This window comes from Lactuca sativa, chromosome 5 (genome assembly GCF_002870075.4).
Source record: "Lactuca sativa cultivar Salinas chromosome 5, Lsat_Salinas_v11, whole genome shotgun sequence".
Lineage (NCBI taxonomy): Eukaryota > Viridiplantae > Streptophyta > Magnoliopsida > Asterales > Asteraceae > Lactuca > Lactuca sativa.
The window spans coordinates 69,331,701-69,350,774 of NC_056627.2; the positions used below are offsets into that span (position 1 = coordinate 69,331,701).

Genomic DNA, 19,074 nt, shown 5'->3' on the forward strand with positions numbered 1-19,074 from the left:
CGTTCACAATTCTAAGTGTTTGTCTATCATTAAATCTCTTTTTGATGTTTATTAAACTTTATGTTTGATGTAAATCAATATGATTATGGTATTTAGTTTTGTTCGGTTATTGAATTTGACATTATTTTTTTTGAATCAGAGAGTCTGTATAATAAATGCATTCACAATTCCAAGTATTCATCAATTATTACATCTCTTTTTGATGTTTATTAAACTTTATGATTGATGTAAATGCAATATGATTATGACATTTGGTTTTGTTCATTTATTAAACTTGACATTATTATTTTGCATCAGAGACAAAGTTTGTATAATAAATTGCGTTCACAATTCCATGTGTTTGTCAATCATTATATCTCTTTTTGATGTTGATTAAACTTTATGATTGATATAAACACAATATGATTATTGCATTTGGTTTTGTTTGCTTATTGAACCTGACATTATTTTTTTGCTTCAGAGACAGAGACAGAGATAGAGTCCGTATAATAAATCGAGTTCATAATTCTAAGTGTTTGTCAATCATTACATCTCTTTTTTGATGTTTATTAAACTTTATGATTGATGTAAACACAATATGATTATTGCATTTGGTTTTGTTTGCTTATTAAAGTTGATATTATTATTATTATTATTATTATTTGCACAAGTTGAATTCATTATGTTGATAGACCGTGGATGGATCAGGAAAATGTCCAAATAGGTATGTGGATGAGGACAATGTTATATACTCGGGGATGTAGATATGGATGGTCCCCCCCCCCCCCCCCCCCCCCCCCCCACCATTTCAATCCCTACAGAAAAATATTTTTCATTGAAAATGGTTTTTTTTTTTTTTGATGAAAGGTTTAGCGACCCAGTTTGTTGCCTGTTTAACTTCACAATCTTTGTACTGTGATAATTAAGTTATAATCAATATTTCATATTGGTTTTACTTTCGATGGTTAAGTCGAAAAGAAAACTTTCTTGAAGTGGTCAAAGCAAATAATTTTCAAACTCATGCTTTTATAGAATTCAAAATTTTATAGTGTTTTTTTTTTTAAAATAAAAATAAAAATAAACTCTTAGCAGTTAATATAAAAAAATATTTATATGGTGAAACCGAAAAAAAAGTACTATAGTTTTTATAGAAATTTACCTTTATAGAAAGCTATAGAGCACTAGAGGGTGCAGTAATGGAGTATACCGCGGCAGAGGGATCTCTCTCGGGCATAATCCACCCAAAGTGGTTTCCAAATCCAAAAGCAAAACCCTAACCCTCAATTCTCAAGCAAAGAATGATTCTTCTTATACTACGTTGTTTTCAGTCCCACATTTTCTGATTCAACTCTATTCCAACCAAGTACTCGATCATCATCATCATCATCATCATTATCGTCACCATCAGAAGCAGAAGCAGAAGCAGAAGCAGCTCTGTTCATAATTCAAGTAATATGCGAATTTTGGCGGAAGACAAGGCTGATTCTGCCGATTTTGATAAGAATCACAAATTTTCGTTTGAGATAAATGGATCAGTAGAGTCCAGTTCTTCTTCTTCTTCCTCGTCAACTCTAAGCCCTTTTTCTCCATTGTTGCTTATCGAAACCTTATCTCGCAAGAGCTTTTCGTATGGGAAACTTCCTTTAATACCTATCAAGCTTACTGTTCTCAAATTAGATGGATCTTCCTTCGGTAAACTAGTTCTCTGATTCCCAATCTGTTTTAATTTGATTTACGTCATCGTCATGGAATAAATAGTTCCAAATTAGTAATTCATAATTCATAATCATCCACTTCTAGTCACTGTTTTCGCTTTAATCTATTCAAAATCGAGAGATAATTAGCGATCGTAATGCAGATATTACTGTTGCGAAGAACCCTACTGTGGCTCAGCTGAAGCAGGCTGTGGAGGATGCTTTTAGTCATTTCCCCAAACATGGAGCTGGCAAGGTTTCATGGTATGTTCAATCAATCAATCAATCAATCAATCAATCAATCATCCTCTCTACAAGGATCATTTCTTCTTTTCTAATGCCTAAAATTGATTGATTTTTGCAACATTGCATAATCATAATTAAATTGGATTTGTATATGTGCTAATGTGCATGATAATCCGTATTATTTATCATACATTTATGAAATTTTGAAATCATGTTTGAAGGTCACATGTGTGGGCACAGTTTTGCTTATCTTTTGAGGGTCAGAAGCTCCTTGATGAACAAGATTCTATCCGTGTTCATGGAATCAAAGATGGTGATCAGGTACATTTGTGCTCATCTATATACAGAAATCATAATACCCCTAAAAGAATCTATTTAAATCGCCACTAAAAAGTGTTTATTTTTTTAATTTTGTATGCAGCTTCAGTTTGTCAGACATACATCAGTTAGTTACAATCTTGTGAAGGAAAGATCAAAAAAAGAAGATTATAAGTTGGAGGAATCTGAGGCGTAAGTTCTCTTATGTTTTTTGCATGAACATTCATATTAGCCAAATGACCGATATGCCCCTTTCATCATAAGATGAACATGTGCATTTGATTGAGTTCAACATGATAAAGTTTCTGGGATTATGACAGATCACCAACTAAACAAGAGCAAAATGATTTACAAGATAAATCAAACCAGAAAAAGCATGAGGAAAATGAAGAAGATGAGAGTTGTGAGGACATTTCCGTAAATATTACATGTCAATGCAGCTGGGCCCACCTAATAAGACGCTTGTTTTCAAACCGCAAACAAAAAGATGTTGACACAAGTTATGAAGAGCTTATTACTTCTAAATCTTCTTGAGAATATGAAAAAAGGGTTATGAGAATAAATGTTAGGTTTCAAAGAGAAATGCTCATTGTTGTGATTTTTTTCATTAAGTCGTTATTTTTGCATTAAGTAAAAAAGAAATGCCTATTTGTTTTTATGTGATGTATGTAGTAGTGTTGTAGTTTTGTTTGGTTAAATAATGTTCAACAATTTTTTTGAGAAAATGATGTGATACTTGTGGAAATGGAAATAGAAGGAAGAAATTTGGTCGAATTTGTAAAAATTACTACTTAATAGTCATTAATTAAACTAATCAACAATGTTCACATGTGAAAGTTAATTTGTTTTGAACTAAATAACCTACTTAAAGATCTCAACTCAACAAATGAAGATATTATGATAAGTTTATTCCAATACATGCAATATACATAAGGTCGTTGTATTTTATTTCGGTTGACAAAAGCCACCCTTATGTGAAGGAAATGTCTCTTTGTTTCCTCCCCCTTCTCTCTCTTCTCCTCTCTATGATTTCCAAATCGATTGTTCACAAGTTTATCTTTGTTTAGTGATGTTATTGATTTTTGTTTGGTTTTGGTATGTTCGGAATGCCATCATTGTACAAATACGGAGATACTCATGTCACGAATCCATGTCATAATCTCCTCAATTTATTTATTATTCTGTTGGGTTAATGACGAAAAAACCACTATATTTTGTTACTTTTTTTGGTTTAACCACCAAAATTTCATTTTTGCTAAAAAAACACCCATTTTTAGATAAAAGTTTTATCGCAACCACTATGACTTGCATTTTTGCTAAAAAAACCCATCAATTTTCATTTTGTGCTCAAAAACCACTCATAAATTGGTGGTTAAACCGAACTTTTGGGAAACTATAGTGTTTTTTCGCAATTAAAACCGGCTCTAATAGGTAACAACGGCCGAGCTGCAACATTTTACCAAAAAATGGTGGTTTTTTTCGGAACTTATTAAAGATTGGTGGTTAAACCGGATTTTTGGAAAAATATAGTGTTTGCTTATTCTGTTTGATTATTCAGTTTTTGCATAAACTTTTAGTGGTATGTGAATACCAGCTATGGGATACCTTGTATTGTTTGTGCAAAGTTCATTTTGGTCGATTCTGGAAACAAATAATCAAATCAATTAGTTTGACTTTGGAAATTAATTTGAAGATTCAATTGTGTTTTTGTGTCGTTCTAGAAACAAATAATCAAATCGATTAGTTTGATTTTGATCAAGAAGCAATATATTGAAGATATGATAAACTTTGGGATTGAAATAATCGAAATTTGTTGTGTGACTTTTGATATTGAAAATTACTTGATTGATGTTTGACGAGTTGTTTGGTAAAGAATTAAAGGAAATTACGAAGCATTCATTTTCATGTGTTCCAAAGTTAATGATATTTTTTTTATTCCTAATAGCTCTAAATGTTTGTAATTAGATGCAAGACGGTGATGTAGTTGTGATTTACAATGGTAAATGGAAGTATTAATTGAGTTGGAAGCCAACGGAGTTTTGAACAGTCAAAATTGGAGTTTCATCCATAATAACCGAAAAACCGAACCAAAACTAAATTAACCGATATAACCGAACCATTTTAAAAACCATTGGTTCGGTTTCTAATTTTTGTTAACCGATCACTAACGGTTTAGTTATGGTTTTATAGGTTAACCAAACAATTATTAACTGGACCGCTAATTTTATATTTTAATATATATAAAAATTATAGATTATATGTAAAATAATATAATAAAACTTATTTAAGACCCATTAAAATTCCAAAGTATAATTTATTAATCCTTACTAATCAGGAGACGAACGAACAATCAAACCATCAAATGTTGATCACGCAAACACACATAATCTTCCAATCATGCCAATAGTTAGATTATTCGTTAATGTTGTAATTCCTAATCGGTTGATTCTACAATTTGTAAACATTATTCACAATTAGTTTAAACTTCACAGTCATAATCCTAAATGGATGTTTCTCACACCGTTAATCATAATCAAATTTTGTTTTGACTTTATAGACTTATTCGAAGGATTTTTAACTTAATCACATTGAATGTATTTGAGTGATTGAATTTTTTTTTTATCCAGATAACACATAATATAAATGTTTGGCTATTTTATTTTATAGTTTTTGATTTAACCGCATTGAACGTGTATGAATGTTTGACTTTATTTTAATGTTAATATCAATTATCAATATATGAAATTATTAATGTCAATTTTTTTTAAAAGTTTTATATTTTTATTTAATGTTTTTGATTTTGAATGTGACTATATGTTATCTCACTCTGAGTATCAAATGTACACATTTTATTTTATTATTATAAGCTAGGTTACAAACATTGGCGTCGAGGACTTTTTTGTATTCCGTTTTTATTTTTTTATGTTAATATACTTTCGCCATTTATATTATTTTGAACATTATGGTTAACCAATATTAACCATTAACCAAAAAAAACCGTTAATCATAACCAATATTAACCATATCCAATGGCTACCAAAATGTATTAACCAATCATAATGGTTATAGTTCGGTTTTGACCAATAACCGAACCAAACCGTCTCATATACACCCCTACTTCACAATGAATCAGAAAGTTACTTTTGTGCTCATGTTTACGAATTGAAAAAGATGCGATCAAAAGGAAATTCAAAGGCATTCAAAATTGATATGGTCTATTGTATATGGATTACCAAGTATGGGGCTGATGATAAGGAAGAATGAGAAGAAGGAAAAAAGAATAATTTTGTAGTTTTTTCTATACCGAATATGTGCTATACCTTAAAGTGTTAGAATAATTTTGGATTTTATATGCTATTTTGTGTGAGGGTAATATAATCATTTTTTACTGCAGGTTGAATGTTTCTACAAAAAAAAAATAGTTAAGGGTAATATAATCATTTTGCATGATCAACTTCTAACCCAGTTAATGTCTAACCAAATCAGCTCACACAATTAACAACTATTAAACGAATCTTAACTTCTCTTAACTTTGTTTTAATACATCTTCACCATTCAAAGAAAAAGACAAATGAAAAGTCATGTTAGCTATAACACTAGCTAAACAGTGGTCACCGTCGAAATTTTTAAAAAATATATTGACTTTTTATAAACCAAAATAAAATATAATGTAAAATTGACCAAAACATAGCTTTTATTATGTATATGGCCAATTATATGCAAGTTATCATTTTTACACAAAGTTATTAGTATTTTGAATTAAAATGGACATATTTCAATCTTAAAAATCTTATTCGTATAATCAATACCATAAAAATTAAAGTGGACAAATTTCACTATTAGGATTCACATACATATCGATAAATTTTTGTTAAATATGCAATGATGAGAACATGGACTAGATTCTCCATTTATTAGAGATGGTCTCAATCCCACTTTTTTTGTGGGATAAGTCATAACTTCTCCTACCAGCTCAGCTGAATACAGTACAATCTGTTATGTTCTGTTCTAGATGTCTCTACTGTTATGTTCTGTTCTAGATGTCGTAAGAGAGAGGATTCAAATCTTATAGTGGATGAGCTCATCAAAAGTAATAAAAACAATCTATAGCTTTCCAAGGATACTTTTGAGGACATTATTGGAAAATCGAATCTCACCACTTTACTTTATCATGTCCAAAAAGTGTTTGAAAATTTTCGAAATAAATATATTTTTACTCTGAATGAAATATATATACCATTTTAAAGCAAAAACCAAGTAATTTATAGAAATAATTAGGCATGTTAGAATCTTGAGCATGTCACTTCCCAAAGAGTTTGAAGTACGCATATAAACCCGATCCAATAAATCCAAGAAGTTGCCCCATAACATTCAACTGCAAAAAAGGAAAACAAAAAAAATTATACTTTTGTTAACATTCAACTACATGATATGATAAAAGTTGCAACTTTTTCTCTCATCTAAAGGGCAAAAGACGTAAATGCCCTCCTCACACTCATGAAAAAGAAAAGGTCAAAGCATATACTCACAAGATCAAATGGAAGACCACCAAAAAACATCCACCCTAATGAAATTGTAAAAAGATCCTACAAAACCACAAAAAAATATATCATATTTAAGGAGTTAACATGATTCAAACTTTCCACATTTCCAGAACCATTAGGGGTATTTTGGTCTTTTTCATATCTAGTTCTTTTACAAGATATTTATTCAAAAAAAAAAAGGGAAGAGAAAACAAACCTTCAAATTACCACAGATTGTCTGTGTGACTGCTGAATTGAGGGTTGTGTTGAGGAAAATCGAGTAATTCAAAAGAAAAGCAAGCATACATGATAGAAGCAACACAATCTGTTCATAATAATAAAAAAATATAAATATAATCATTCAGAAATATAAAATACTTAAATACCCAAAACAAAATTAAACCATTTTATCAAATTAGCCACCAAACCATTACTATTCTTATATTTTTTATAGTTATATTGTGTTTTCAACTGGAAAAAATATGTTCTTTTTTTTAAATTTATATATAAATCGTTAAAAGTTTACCATAAATCCAGGAGCAAAAAGATAAGGAAAATCCATAGTCATCCGAAGGTCACCACGTATCAATGTCCAAAACAGAAGAACGGGCCCACATAAAATTCCTACATTAAAAAATTAAAAATATTTCCTTTATTCTTATTACAACAAGATTTTACTTTTAAAAAAAAAATCTACAAAATTAACTCACCATTGCACCACATAAGTCCAAAGCTATTTAACCCACTTGATTTCCCTAATTAAAAAAAATATATATATTTTAAAGAAATGAAATAAACAAATAAAACGAAAGTATCTTGCTATTTTTTGCATAATCAGTTTACCAATTCGAGATATTGTAGCAAGATATATTGCTGTTGTGATATTTGATAAGAAGACAATCGAATATCCATAAGCATCAAATGATAAATCCCGAGATCCAGCAACAAAAGCACCAAATACAATCAAACCTACACTGATAAAACCTTATTTTTGTCAAAAATATTTATTTTTTATTTAAAAAAATAAAAAATGGTTTACCTTCCAATTACAGATCGACTATACTTTTGACCAATCAATATAAACTCCACAAACATTGTAAATACAACTGTTGTCCTTCTAAGTGTTGTGTACATTGGCACATTTACCCCTCTTACAGACTCCATAGTAGCTAGCTTTCATTAAGAAAATAAAAAAAAAAAACATAACATTTATATAAATAGTTAAATATATATATAAATGGAAAGTATTGAATTAGAGAGTGGAAAATTGAACATACCATGTAAAGCAAATAAGTGAGAGCAAGAGGTGAAGTTTGGATCAATGTCTGAAGTGACAAGAATCTTGTTGAGGTTGAGTTGTCAGTGATTGATGATGATGACGTGTCACCTGATGTAAAAGATATGATTTTCCATCGGCGTAAAATGTAAAGAAAAGAACATGAGCATATCATCTGCAAAAAAAAATAAAAATAAAAAATAAGAGAGGTCAAAATCAAAATTTTTAAAAGTTAAGGGGGTGTTTGGTTTCTTTGTACCTGAAATAGTGTGATGACATTTGCAGATGGAAAACTGTATGATGAAAGAGCTGCTTTGTTGAACAATACAAGCATCACTGTAAAATCAAAGTTAAGTCTCATTTAAAAACATGGTTAAAGATTAGAAATGGGAGAATCTTTTAAGCATATATAAGAAGAAATCAAATTGGCCTATTACTTCTCAAATGGAAAGCATCTCTTATTCGATTAGGGTTGAGAAAAAATAGACTAAAAATTTGTAGATGTAGAAAAAAGGATGAAAAGGAGACTATGGAACAGGATAACTAAAATCTTAGATGTTGAACTCACAAAAAATATAGACTAAAAGCATGTATCAAACTTTCAAATTCCCCAATTCTTCCACCACTGTCGCCCACCATGAATCTTTTAAGTTGGGTGTAGAGTAAAATTCAAGTCGTTTGGAGGTTGTTTGCTATTTTTTCAATCTTAATTTCAATTCAAAATATATGCGATTTCTTGCAAAACTGATGTAACTTTCATCAATCTTAACATATAAGGTTTTCAATCCTCGATTCCAAATCAAATTTTAGTAATTTGATTATCGATGAATTCTTACCCTACATCAATACCGAACAACATAGAGAATTATAGATAGAGGAATACCCGCGCAAGACATGTAAGAGACGGCAGCGTAAGCACCGCGGGAGGTCATGGTGGATCCTTTGAAGAGCCTCTGTTCGCCGGCGGCGGCGCCGCCTCTTTGCTGAGGAGAAGGATCTGATACCGGTAAGCTCATACGGTCGCTTGATGGCATCATAATCACAGATCAAATTATCGTAAAACCTCCAATTATTTGCCTCTCGGATGAGGAATCGATGGGGTTGGTAAACCTCCGTTTTCTACTTTTGGCACCGTTGGCTTTCATTTTTTCAACTTCTTTTCTTCGTTGCATTGACTAATAAATCTCTAAGTCAAACGGATATATTTCCCAAATCCAACTTATTGTCACTTGATGGTATTTAGTGACAATAAGGAAGTGCTAAATGTCTAAACCAAACCGAATCATTAAATGAAATTTTCAAGCTTTGATCTTCAAAACGATACTTCGATCATGTCTTTAGCCTTTAATTCGACCTAAAAGGGTTTTCGGATGGATAATATTCGTAGTTATCTCTGGTATTTGTTTTGTATGATGTGATATCGATTTATGGAAAATAAATCGAGTATTTATAGAAAGCAACGACACCGTATCGTGGTAATGCTTAGGTCGCACCATGAAAGTCGTCAATCTGCATTTGTATCTAATTTTGGAATCGACTAGCGATGCAAATTTATATTTCCGCGTCACGAACGTCAGATTTTCAGCATTTTTCGAAATTGATTTTAATCAGCTCCATTCTTTTCCTAATCATTTCCTTTTGCTTATGTCATAACTAGCATTTTTAGCTAGAAAAATCTGTTTTCATGTAAACATAAACTATTGTAAGACATGTACTCTAAGTGGATATCATACTCTATGCTCAATCAAAATCATCTAGTTGAATCAAAACTCCTGAGTGAAGTTCAAAACTTAATACAATACATCTCATATACTTAACTATGGGTCTGAAACCCTAAAAATCCCGATTCAAATTTATTATGGACTAGGATCCTCTTATTGGGCCTAATGGGCCAGTAAATCTTCTATTTGATGATTTTGGGCTAATGAAACCCATTCGGGCTCTAATTTTCAAGCTTTGATCTTCAAAACGATACTTCGATCATGTCTTTAGCCTTTAATTCGACCTAAAAGGGTTTTCGGATGGATAATATTCGTAGTTATCTCTGGTATTTGTTTTGTATGATGTGATATCGATTTATGGAAAATAAATCGAGTATTTATAGAAAGCAACGACACCGTATCGTGGTAATGCTTAGGTCGCACCATGAAAGTCGTCAATCTGCATTTGTATCTAATTTTGGAATCGACTAGCGATGCAAATTTATATTTCCGCGTCACGAACGTCAGATTTTCAGCATTTTTCGAAATTGATTTTAATCAGCTCCATTCTTTTCCTAATCATTTCCTTTTGCTTATGTCATAACTAGCATTTTTAGCTAGAAAAATCTGTTTTCATGTAAACATAAACTATTGTAAGACATGTACTCTAAGTGGATATCATACTCTATGCTCAATCAAAATCATCTAGTTGAATCAAAACTCCTGAGTGAAGTTCAAAACTTAATACAATACATCTCATATACTTAACTATGGGTCTGAAACCCTAAAAATCCCGATTCAAATTTATTATGGACTAGGATCCTCTTATTGGGCCTAATGGGCCAGTAAATCTTCTATTTGATGATTTTGGGCTAATGAAACCCATTCGGGCTCTAATTGGGCCAACATTCGTTAAACCATAGCAATTGGGCAATGATGTGCCTTGAACTATTCTAATGAATCATGATAGGTCGTGAACTCATCTTCTCATGATAGTTGGGCCGTAAACCCCACCCTTTCACCACCTTTGGGCCGTAAACCCTCAAGAAGGGCCCAATGGGCCGAAAACCTTCAACTTGGGCCCCATAATGTCAAGAATATTCAATATAAGCCCAAAAATCTTTTTTCCTTTACCCTTTCCTCTCATTCTCGACCCACTTCAATATATATATATATATATATATATATATATATATATATATATATATATATATATATTAAATAAGGGTGAAATAGAGCTTGACACCTTACTTTAGCCTAGTGGATATCCATGCAAAATTGCATGTATCCAAGCAAGTATCTTATCAATCTCTTCACAAGTCAAACCCCATCCTCTCACCCCTCTCTAACTCTCGGCCTCTCCCTTTCCAACCTCACTCACCATTTCAAATCCAACTCATTTTCTCTCAACCTTCAACACTCTTCTACCCTTTATCTCTCAAGAAATTCGTGAGTATTGGGTGTGTTGTAAAGAAGATCACTTCAAGCTTCACACTTATGGTAAGATCATACAAACTCAAGTTGATATACTTCATTTTCAAGCTCAATCACTCCTCTTAAACACATGTTTTTCGTGAATCTTTCTTCCTAGAACATCCTAAGTTCGAAAACTCCACTCAAGAAGCAAGCTAGGCCGAGTTCTCCTCTACCATTCACCAAAAACCGAACTCATCAAAGCAATGTGAGTTCATACCCCTTATTTTCGATTTTTACTTTGTTTTGGGGGAGAATACAAGTTGTTTTGTGTAGATCTATGTGTGTATGCATGATTTTGTGTGTTTTTCTTGTTATATATATATATATATATATATATATATATATATATATATATATATATATATATTGAAAAGACCTGAGATTAATCAATTTATCAAACAATGACAGTAAATAAGAACAATAAGGATTCACAAAGAAAAACTTTCACTAAGAAAGATAATCTCACAAAGAGATTATCGTGTGCACAAAGCGGCTATTAGGGTTTGTGAAAGGCGTGGCCTATTACAAACTGATACAAAAGATTATATACTACTATTCTAGACAATCCCTATAAATCAGGGATATGCCAGCTAACTAATTTACGCTAACTATGGAAACAAGATAAATACAAAATCTATTACAATGCACTGAATAAATCTATATACATGAAGCTATTGAAATGCTGATGTTGATGCTGAGATATGCGCTGATGCTGAAAGATTTATTTCAAACATCATCATATTTCAAGGTTTGACCTTACAATCTCCCCCAATATGATGATGTTCAAAACCAACTAAATTAGAACACCTCTAGACAAGAATTCTTCATACTCAGCTTCAGCTTCTATTTTTACTGGCCAGTAAGGACTATCCAGCAACTCCTGTCTTCTATTCAGCAGCTCCATAGCAATAAGGATGTGAAACTCTCCGGAGAGATCTTGATGACTCATGCACATTTGCCTTAAGCCGACGAGATGAGTGGTTGGAGCCCTTGGAATCTCAGCACTTCGCTGAAAACACATTTTTCTGTTTTTGTCGAGATAGAACATCCCGTGTTCAGGAACTGAGATAAATTTATGTTGAACTGGGTCAACACCGATAGGAAGAGAGTTGTTTATTCCACCAGCACCAAAGTTCAGAACTAACACATCTTCACTATCAACTTGAAATTTGGTTCTTCGAATTCTAGGAACAGATGAACTTTGGCCTTGATGTTGTGGTCGTTCTTTAGGAACAAGGTCCAAACGCTGAACTTTCTTGATCAGCAGATGAAGAGCACATGTCAGTTCAGAGGAGAGAGCTGAGGTTTGCTTGGATGCTAATTCGAGTAATTCCATCCATTCAGAATATCCATATTTGATCAGCTCATCCCTCTTGACAACTTCAATGTATGGATGTTGTGGACCTTGACGAGTGATCAGCAACGTAAGAATTTTCTCATTGCGTGGTTTGGAAACTTTAACTTTGATGATTTTATCACTACACACTCGTCGTCTAAGAACATCTTCAAACCTCTTTCGATCAATCTTGTCTAGAACACTATCAGTCTTAGGCTTACTGCTGCTAGGAGGAGGCTGAGAAGATTGAGATTTGGACTGAAATTCTAAGAATTTCTGCATCTGAGCTTCAAAAGATCCTTTGGCCTGAAGTTTATGCTGAATGAGAGATTCATCAGCTTGAGCAATATTCTTTAGAAGCTGAGCTTGATTGGCTTCATCAAGAATTTGTTTAACTTGATCAGGAGACATGTTCCATTCAGCCGCCAAATTTGATATACTGACTATGGACTTGGGTTTCTTGTAGGACAGAGAAGTATCAGTGTGTGAAGGAGCCAAGTCAGTATCTGCTGCCTTGCGCTTGCAAGATAGCGGATGAGTATCTTCACTAGCAACGTCTGAATCTTCTCCTTGGACCGGAATAATGGGATCAATGAATTTCATGTCTGGCCTTTGAGATTCATTATCAAGATCATCTGAATCTTCTTCTTGGACTGGAATAAAGGGATCAATGAAGTTCATATCTAGTATTTGACATTCATCATCTTGTTCATCATCATGCTCATTATCTTCAACAAGCTTTTCAGTATCTGCTGGACTATTAGGCTCCATAGAATCAGACTCGTGCATCGGCTTTGGTGACTCAGTCTGAACTAAAGTGTTGTCAATATATTCAGTGTCTCTCTCTTTTGGATCATCATCAGTATTATCATCAGTATCAGTATCTCCCCCTTTTTGAGCATCATTAGTTTGGGGGCTAGATGAAGGAGTATGCAAGAGAACTTCCTTTAGCTGATGAACATTAGCCTCAATGCGTAGAAGACGCTGACTCATGTCCCGAGTCAGTGTCAGAAGTTCATTAAATGCTGAGGCCGGAATTTGAAGGAATGAAGTACCTGGAGCTGCTTGTGAGTGTGGTTGCGTCCCCGGAGAAGGTTGGTCCCCCTGGGGTGGATTCTCCCCCTGGGAGGGATGCTCCCCCTGAGATGGGTGCTCCCCCTGAAATGGTTGCTCCCCCTGAATCAGTGGTTCCTTTTGAGGTTAGGGAACTTTCTCAGTGACAGAGACCGTATGATGAGAAAGTTGAGGGGAGAAATGACCACCATCATGTGGTTCAGCCTCTTGACCGGCATGATCTGCATGGTTACCATCAGCTCCTTCATCAGTATCAGCGGTGAGTGAAGGAACAGTGTATGGATTTGCAATCCATTCTCTCATCCTATCAAAGATGCCGATGTCAGTTTCCAACGGATCATCTTGATACATTCGAATTGACATGCGAGGGCATTGGATGGGATTTCCAGGGTGTGAGAAGTAATCTGCAGCAAAAATTTATCGAGCACAAGAGCAATCCAGCGTGGAAAGGGAACGTGATCAGCGCGTACATTCGCACGAAGAAGTTGAACAAGTTGATCAAAGAATAAAGCCCCATAATCAAGTCTTTTATTGAGAAGAAGTGATCAGACGACTTGTTGCTCATAAGTGCTCAGTTGATCACCACTTCGAGACTTATGACCCACACATTTGCACAGAGTACCGGTGAAGAATTTCCATCCTGGGGTCATACATTGACGCAAAATAAGAGCTGATCGAGCACCAGCCTTTGATGTCAGCGTCTCATACCAAGCCCAGGGTGCTTGCTTCAGTCCATAAACAGCTTTGTCTAGCCGGTACACATAATCCGGTTGATCTTTGTCAACAAAGCCTAGGGGCTGATTGATGAATACCATGAAGAAATGTTGTTTTCACATCCATCTGATAAACAATGAAATTCATGTAGGATGCGTATGCGAGAAACAGTCTGATTGCTTCAATGCGAGCAACTGGAGCAAAGGTTTCCCCGTAGTCGATGGATTCAATTTGAGTGAACCCTTGAGCGACAAGCCTTGCCTTGTTGCGAGTAATGATTCCATCTTTATCAACCTTGTTGCGATAGACCTAGCATGTTTCGGTGATGGTCTTTCCTGATGGTCTGGGAACAAGAGTCCAAACCTTGTGCCTTTCAAACTCATTCAGTTCTTCTTGCATGGCTTTAATCCAGTCAGCATCTTGAAGAACTGAGTGTATCTTGTCAGGTAAGATCATTGAAACGAAATTAACATACATGCAAAAATTATTAGATACACGAGATCTAGTTTGGACACCATCATGAATATTCCCAATAATTTGATCAACAGGGTGATATCGATGTTCAGAAACTGATGCTGATTCCAATGAATTTGACACTGACGAGTTATCAGTTGCAGGAGAATCTTCAGCTTCAAGGGTTTCATCAGCACCTGACGAATTATTTGATGATCTGGCTGCAGTATTTTGATTCAAGGAACTTGGAACTAGAACGATAGAATCAGAAATAGTAGCTTCATCTTCAGCATGAGGAACTTCATCATATGGGCAAGAGAGAAGCTCTTGAAAAATAGAGGAAGAATGAATGACTTTTTCATCAGTGTATGATTCCTCATCAAACTTCACATGAATGGATTCTTCAATGCATTGCCTGTTCACATGAAAGACACGAAAAGCCTTTGAAATAGATGAGTACCCAACAAAAATACCTTTGTCAGCCTTAGGTTCAAATTTTGATCTTGGGTCACGCTGATTAAGAATATAACAAATACATCCGAACACATGAAAGAAGGATACGTCTGGCTTTCGACCTTTCAGCATTTCATATGGTGTCTTCTTGTGAATCCTGTGAATTAGAGATCGATTTTGAGTAAAGCACGCTGTATTAACAGCTTCAACCCAAAACGACATAGGAAGACCAGCATGAATCATTAAGGTCCTTCCTGCCTCAATCAGTGTTCTATTTCTTCGTTCAGCAACTCAATTTTGTTGAGGAGTGCGAGGAGCTGAGAAGTTTTACCCAATGCCTTTATGATCACAAAATTCTTCAAGAGTTGAATTCCGGAACTCAGTGCCATGATCACTTCTTAGCTGCTTAACTTTGAGACCTGTCAGTGTCTCATTTTTATGAATCAGTGAGATAATTTCCTGTGCAGCATGACTCTTCTTCTTCAAGAAAACCACCCATGTAAATCGAGTGAAATCATCCACAACCACTAGAGTATACTTATTTCCACCTAGAGAACGGACAGGAATAGGTCCAAACAAGTCCATGTGGAGTAAGTGAAGAGCAACAAATATACTGGAACATGACTTGGGTTTGAAAGATGACTTGGTTTGTTTTCCTTGTTCACACGCTGAGCACATCTTGTCTTTTACAACGCTGAATTTTGGGAGACCTCTAACTAGATCTTGATTGGATATTTTGGATAGATTCTTAAAGTTTAGATGAGAAAACCTTTTGTGCCAAATCCAGCTGAGATTGGTTTGAGACTTTGTAAAGAAGCATTGCATCAGCGCCTTGTCACTTGAGAACATATCAAGAACATATATATATATATATATATATATATATATATATATATATATATATATATATATATATATATCATCTTTTCTACTTGCTGAAAGTACGATGTTCTTGTCAGTGTTGACAACTCTTCCTTCCTTCTTTGTAAAGTGAACTTCATAGTCAGCATCACACAATTGGCTGATGGAGATAAGATTGTGTTTGATACCCTTTACATATGAAACGTTTTGAAAAACCACGTTATTGCACTTGATATTTCCATATCCTTTAGTGAACCCCTTTCCATTGTCTCCGTAAGTTACTGCAGGACCAGTTTTCTTGACATAGTCTTCCAGGAGAGACTTGGATCCTGTCATATGTCTTGAACAACCACTATCTAAGTACCAAAGATGCTCCTGACCCTGCAGTGCTGAGAAACTAGTTAGAACACACTGACCCATTCGAGGATGGGTCATTCACAAAGTTATTTGATAATAGGTTATAACACTCCTTAGGAAGACAGTTCAAAGAATTTGACTTAAAAGTCCATTTTTCATTTCTAACTTTAATATTATCAGCTCTTAAAGATAATTTATCAAATGAACATTCACTGATCTTATGAGAGGTATCACCACATCTGTAACAAACTCTAGTACCAAAGTTCTTCTTGGTGAGCATTTTTCTGGACTTAACACATTTAGACTTGTAAGATTCACCAAGTGAGCTTTGTGTCCTTTTGTTTATCATTGAATCACAACTGAATTCAGTGTCAGACAAATTATGATTAGTGATAGATGATGAGCTATCATCAGTGTCTAATTTGGACTTATTCACAAATGCATTGCAATCAGGAAAATGCTTAAGTTGTTCATGAACAGCGTGAAACACTCCATTTGAGATAGGGAAGGCAATAATATTCTCAGTGAGAGGAGTTGGTTTTACAAGATGTGCAGGGTAAGAGGTTGGATCAATTCCGGTAATTTCAACATTGCACTCAGTGACACCATTAGAGTTAGTAACACAGTATTCATCAATTAGACTCTGATTAATAAAAGAGTTACTGACAAACTTTTTTTTTGAAATTGTTTTTCATCTCATTCATGGAATAAAATTCAGATTCTTTTTCTTGTGATTTAAAAACCTTTTCAGCTTCTGCAAAATTACCCCCAAGAATTTTCTCACATGAATGTGGAATTTGAGCAGAAATAATATAATTAGCATTTTTGTGAGATTTTGCCCAAGTTTGAAGCACAGTTTGTTCTTTGATCAAAAGATCTTTAACATTATCAATTTTAGCAGACAAAGATGAGTTTGACAAACTAGTGATTCTAATATTTTCTTGAGTGGAATCAATAATGTTATTTTTCATGGATATTTCAGTTTTAAGAAGATCAAGTTGATTTTGCAAATCCCTTATTGTTTGATTCTTCTTAGAATTAATAACACCCAAATACTCAAACATTTTGATTTTTTCATTCATTGAATAGGAAACAAAGTTTTTAACCTGATACATTGAAGGAGAGTCAGTGTTGTGCTTCCTGGAATTTTCAACTGTATCAGACATATTAGCATCAAATGTACTTGTGCCTTTTTCAGAAACATCAGTGTCTTCTATCTTCACCATCAGACACTTGACTTCATCATCTGATGACTCCTCATTAGTCTTCCATTTTTCTTCTTCAGCAACAAGAACTTTATGTTCCAAGTTCTCTGCTTTCAGTTTCTCAATCAGCTTGTTGTACTTCTGCTTCCAGTATTCATCCGAGCCTTGGGTTCTTTGTTTACATTCTTTTGCAAAATGATCAGTGCTCCCACAGTTAAAGCACTGAGCTTTCCCTTTCTTATCAGTACCATGCTTTTTATCAGCTTCTGATCTTTTTGAAAACTTTCCACCCATCTTCTTCTGAAACTTTGAGAAGTTTCGGCCTGATTTCTCAAAAGTCTTTACAATCAAGGCCGCACTAGCCACAACCTTTTCAAGATCATCACTGTCAGTTTTAGAGGAATCAGTGTCTGAATGGCTTTCAATGTCTGACTCAGACACTAGCTTTTTGTTTGAAAACAAAGCTACAGATGATTCACGCTGAGAATCCTTCATCAGCTCCTTTCTCTGAAGCTTGGATTCCTCATAGTATCGAAGGTTTCCATAGAGACTTTGTAAGTCTATAGTGTTGATCTTCTCACTATTTTTCAACACATCAACATGGTTCTCCCAACCTGCACCCAGAGAATCCAAAAACTTTTGCACTAGAACAGTTCTATGCTTCAACTGATCTAATCTCCGCAGATCATTAACAAGAGTATTGAACCTGTTAAAGGTTTGAGTCAAAGTTTCACCTTTCTTTGCGAAAAAGTGTTCATACCTTCTGTTAAGGTCATTTATTTGAGTAGCCTTGACTTCTTCAGTGCCTTCAAAAGATACAGTTAGAGTATCCATCATCTCTTTTGCTGAGATGCAATTCTGAACCAGCCCAAAGATATTGTATGGCAGAGCGTAGCTGATTGCAGCACGAGCACGAACATCTAGACCATTTTTTCTTTTGTCATCTGCCGTCCAGTTTTCTCTAGGCGTTTTCTTCATAGCACCATCAGGAACGTTGTTTTTCAGAGGCTGATACATCGGGACGTATGGACCCTTTTCGACGATGTCCAACATGTCTTCATCTACTGACTCTAAAGCATATAGAGCCTTTATTTTCCACATAGCAAAATTTGTTTCATCAAAAGGAGGAATTTTAGCGGAAGGATGATTTGATGAGTTTAACGAAGAAGAAGATGAAGCCATTTGTTTGATAAAAGAAACCTGCTCTGATACCAATTGAAAAGACCTGAGATTAATCAATTTATCAAACAATGACAGTAAATAGGAACAATAAGGATTCACAAAGAAAAACTTTCACTAAGAAAAATAATCTCACAAAGAGATTATCATGTGCACAAAGTGGCTATTAGGGTTTGTGAAAGGCGTGGCCTATTACAAACTGATACAAAAGATTATATACTACTATTCTA

General features: G+C 34.2%; 3 protein-coding genes across 3 annotated transcripts; 1 reads left to right on the forward strand and 2 right to left on the reverse strand.

Annotated features, from left to right (window-relative positions):
- The first annotated feature begins 1,154 nt into the window (after window positions 1-1,154).
- Window positions 1,155-3,011, forward strand: LOC111908431 (uncharacterized). The gene is made up of 5 exons (XM_023904261.2): window positions 1,155-1,671; window positions 1,838-1,937; window positions 2,141-2,240; window positions 2,341-2,429; window positions 2,558-3,011. Exons 1-5 carry the CDS (start codon window positions 1,434-1,436, stop codon window positions 2,769-2,771), a joined length of 741 nt encoding a protein of 246 aa, XP_023760029.1. The 5' UTR covers window positions 1,155-1,433; the 3' UTR covers window positions 2,772-3,011.
- Window positions 3,012-6,422: 3,411 nt separating this feature from the next.
- Window positions 6,423-9,196, reverse strand: LOC111908432 (UDP-N-acetylglucosamine transporter UGNT1). Its single transcript, XM_023904262.3, has 10 exons — window positions 8,920-9,196; window positions 8,296-8,372; window positions 8,038-8,211; window positions 7,800-7,933; window positions 7,604-7,734; window positions 7,471-7,515; window positions 7,287-7,384; window positions 6,978-7,085; window positions 6,767-6,823; window positions 6,423-6,612 (listed from the first exon to the last, which is right to left on the reverse strand). The coding sequence occupies exons 1-10, from the start codon at window positions 9,071-9,073 to the stop codon at window positions 6,538-6,540; spliced, it is 1,053 nt and encodes a 350-aa protein (XP_023760030.1). The 5' UTR covers window positions 9,074-9,196; the 3' UTR covers window positions 6,423-6,537.
- Window positions 9,197-11,849: 2,653 nt separating this feature from the next.
- Window positions 11,850-13,541, reverse strand: LOC128134135 (uncharacterized). Its single transcript, XM_052771586.1, has 2 exons — window positions 12,993-13,541; window positions 11,850-11,924 (listed from the first exon to the last, which is right to left on the reverse strand). The coding sequence occupies exons 1-2, from the start codon at window positions 13,539-13,541 to the stop codon at window positions 11,850-11,852; spliced, it is 624 nt and encodes a 207-aa protein (XP_052627546.1).
- Window positions 13,542-19,074: the final 5,533 nt, after the last annotated feature.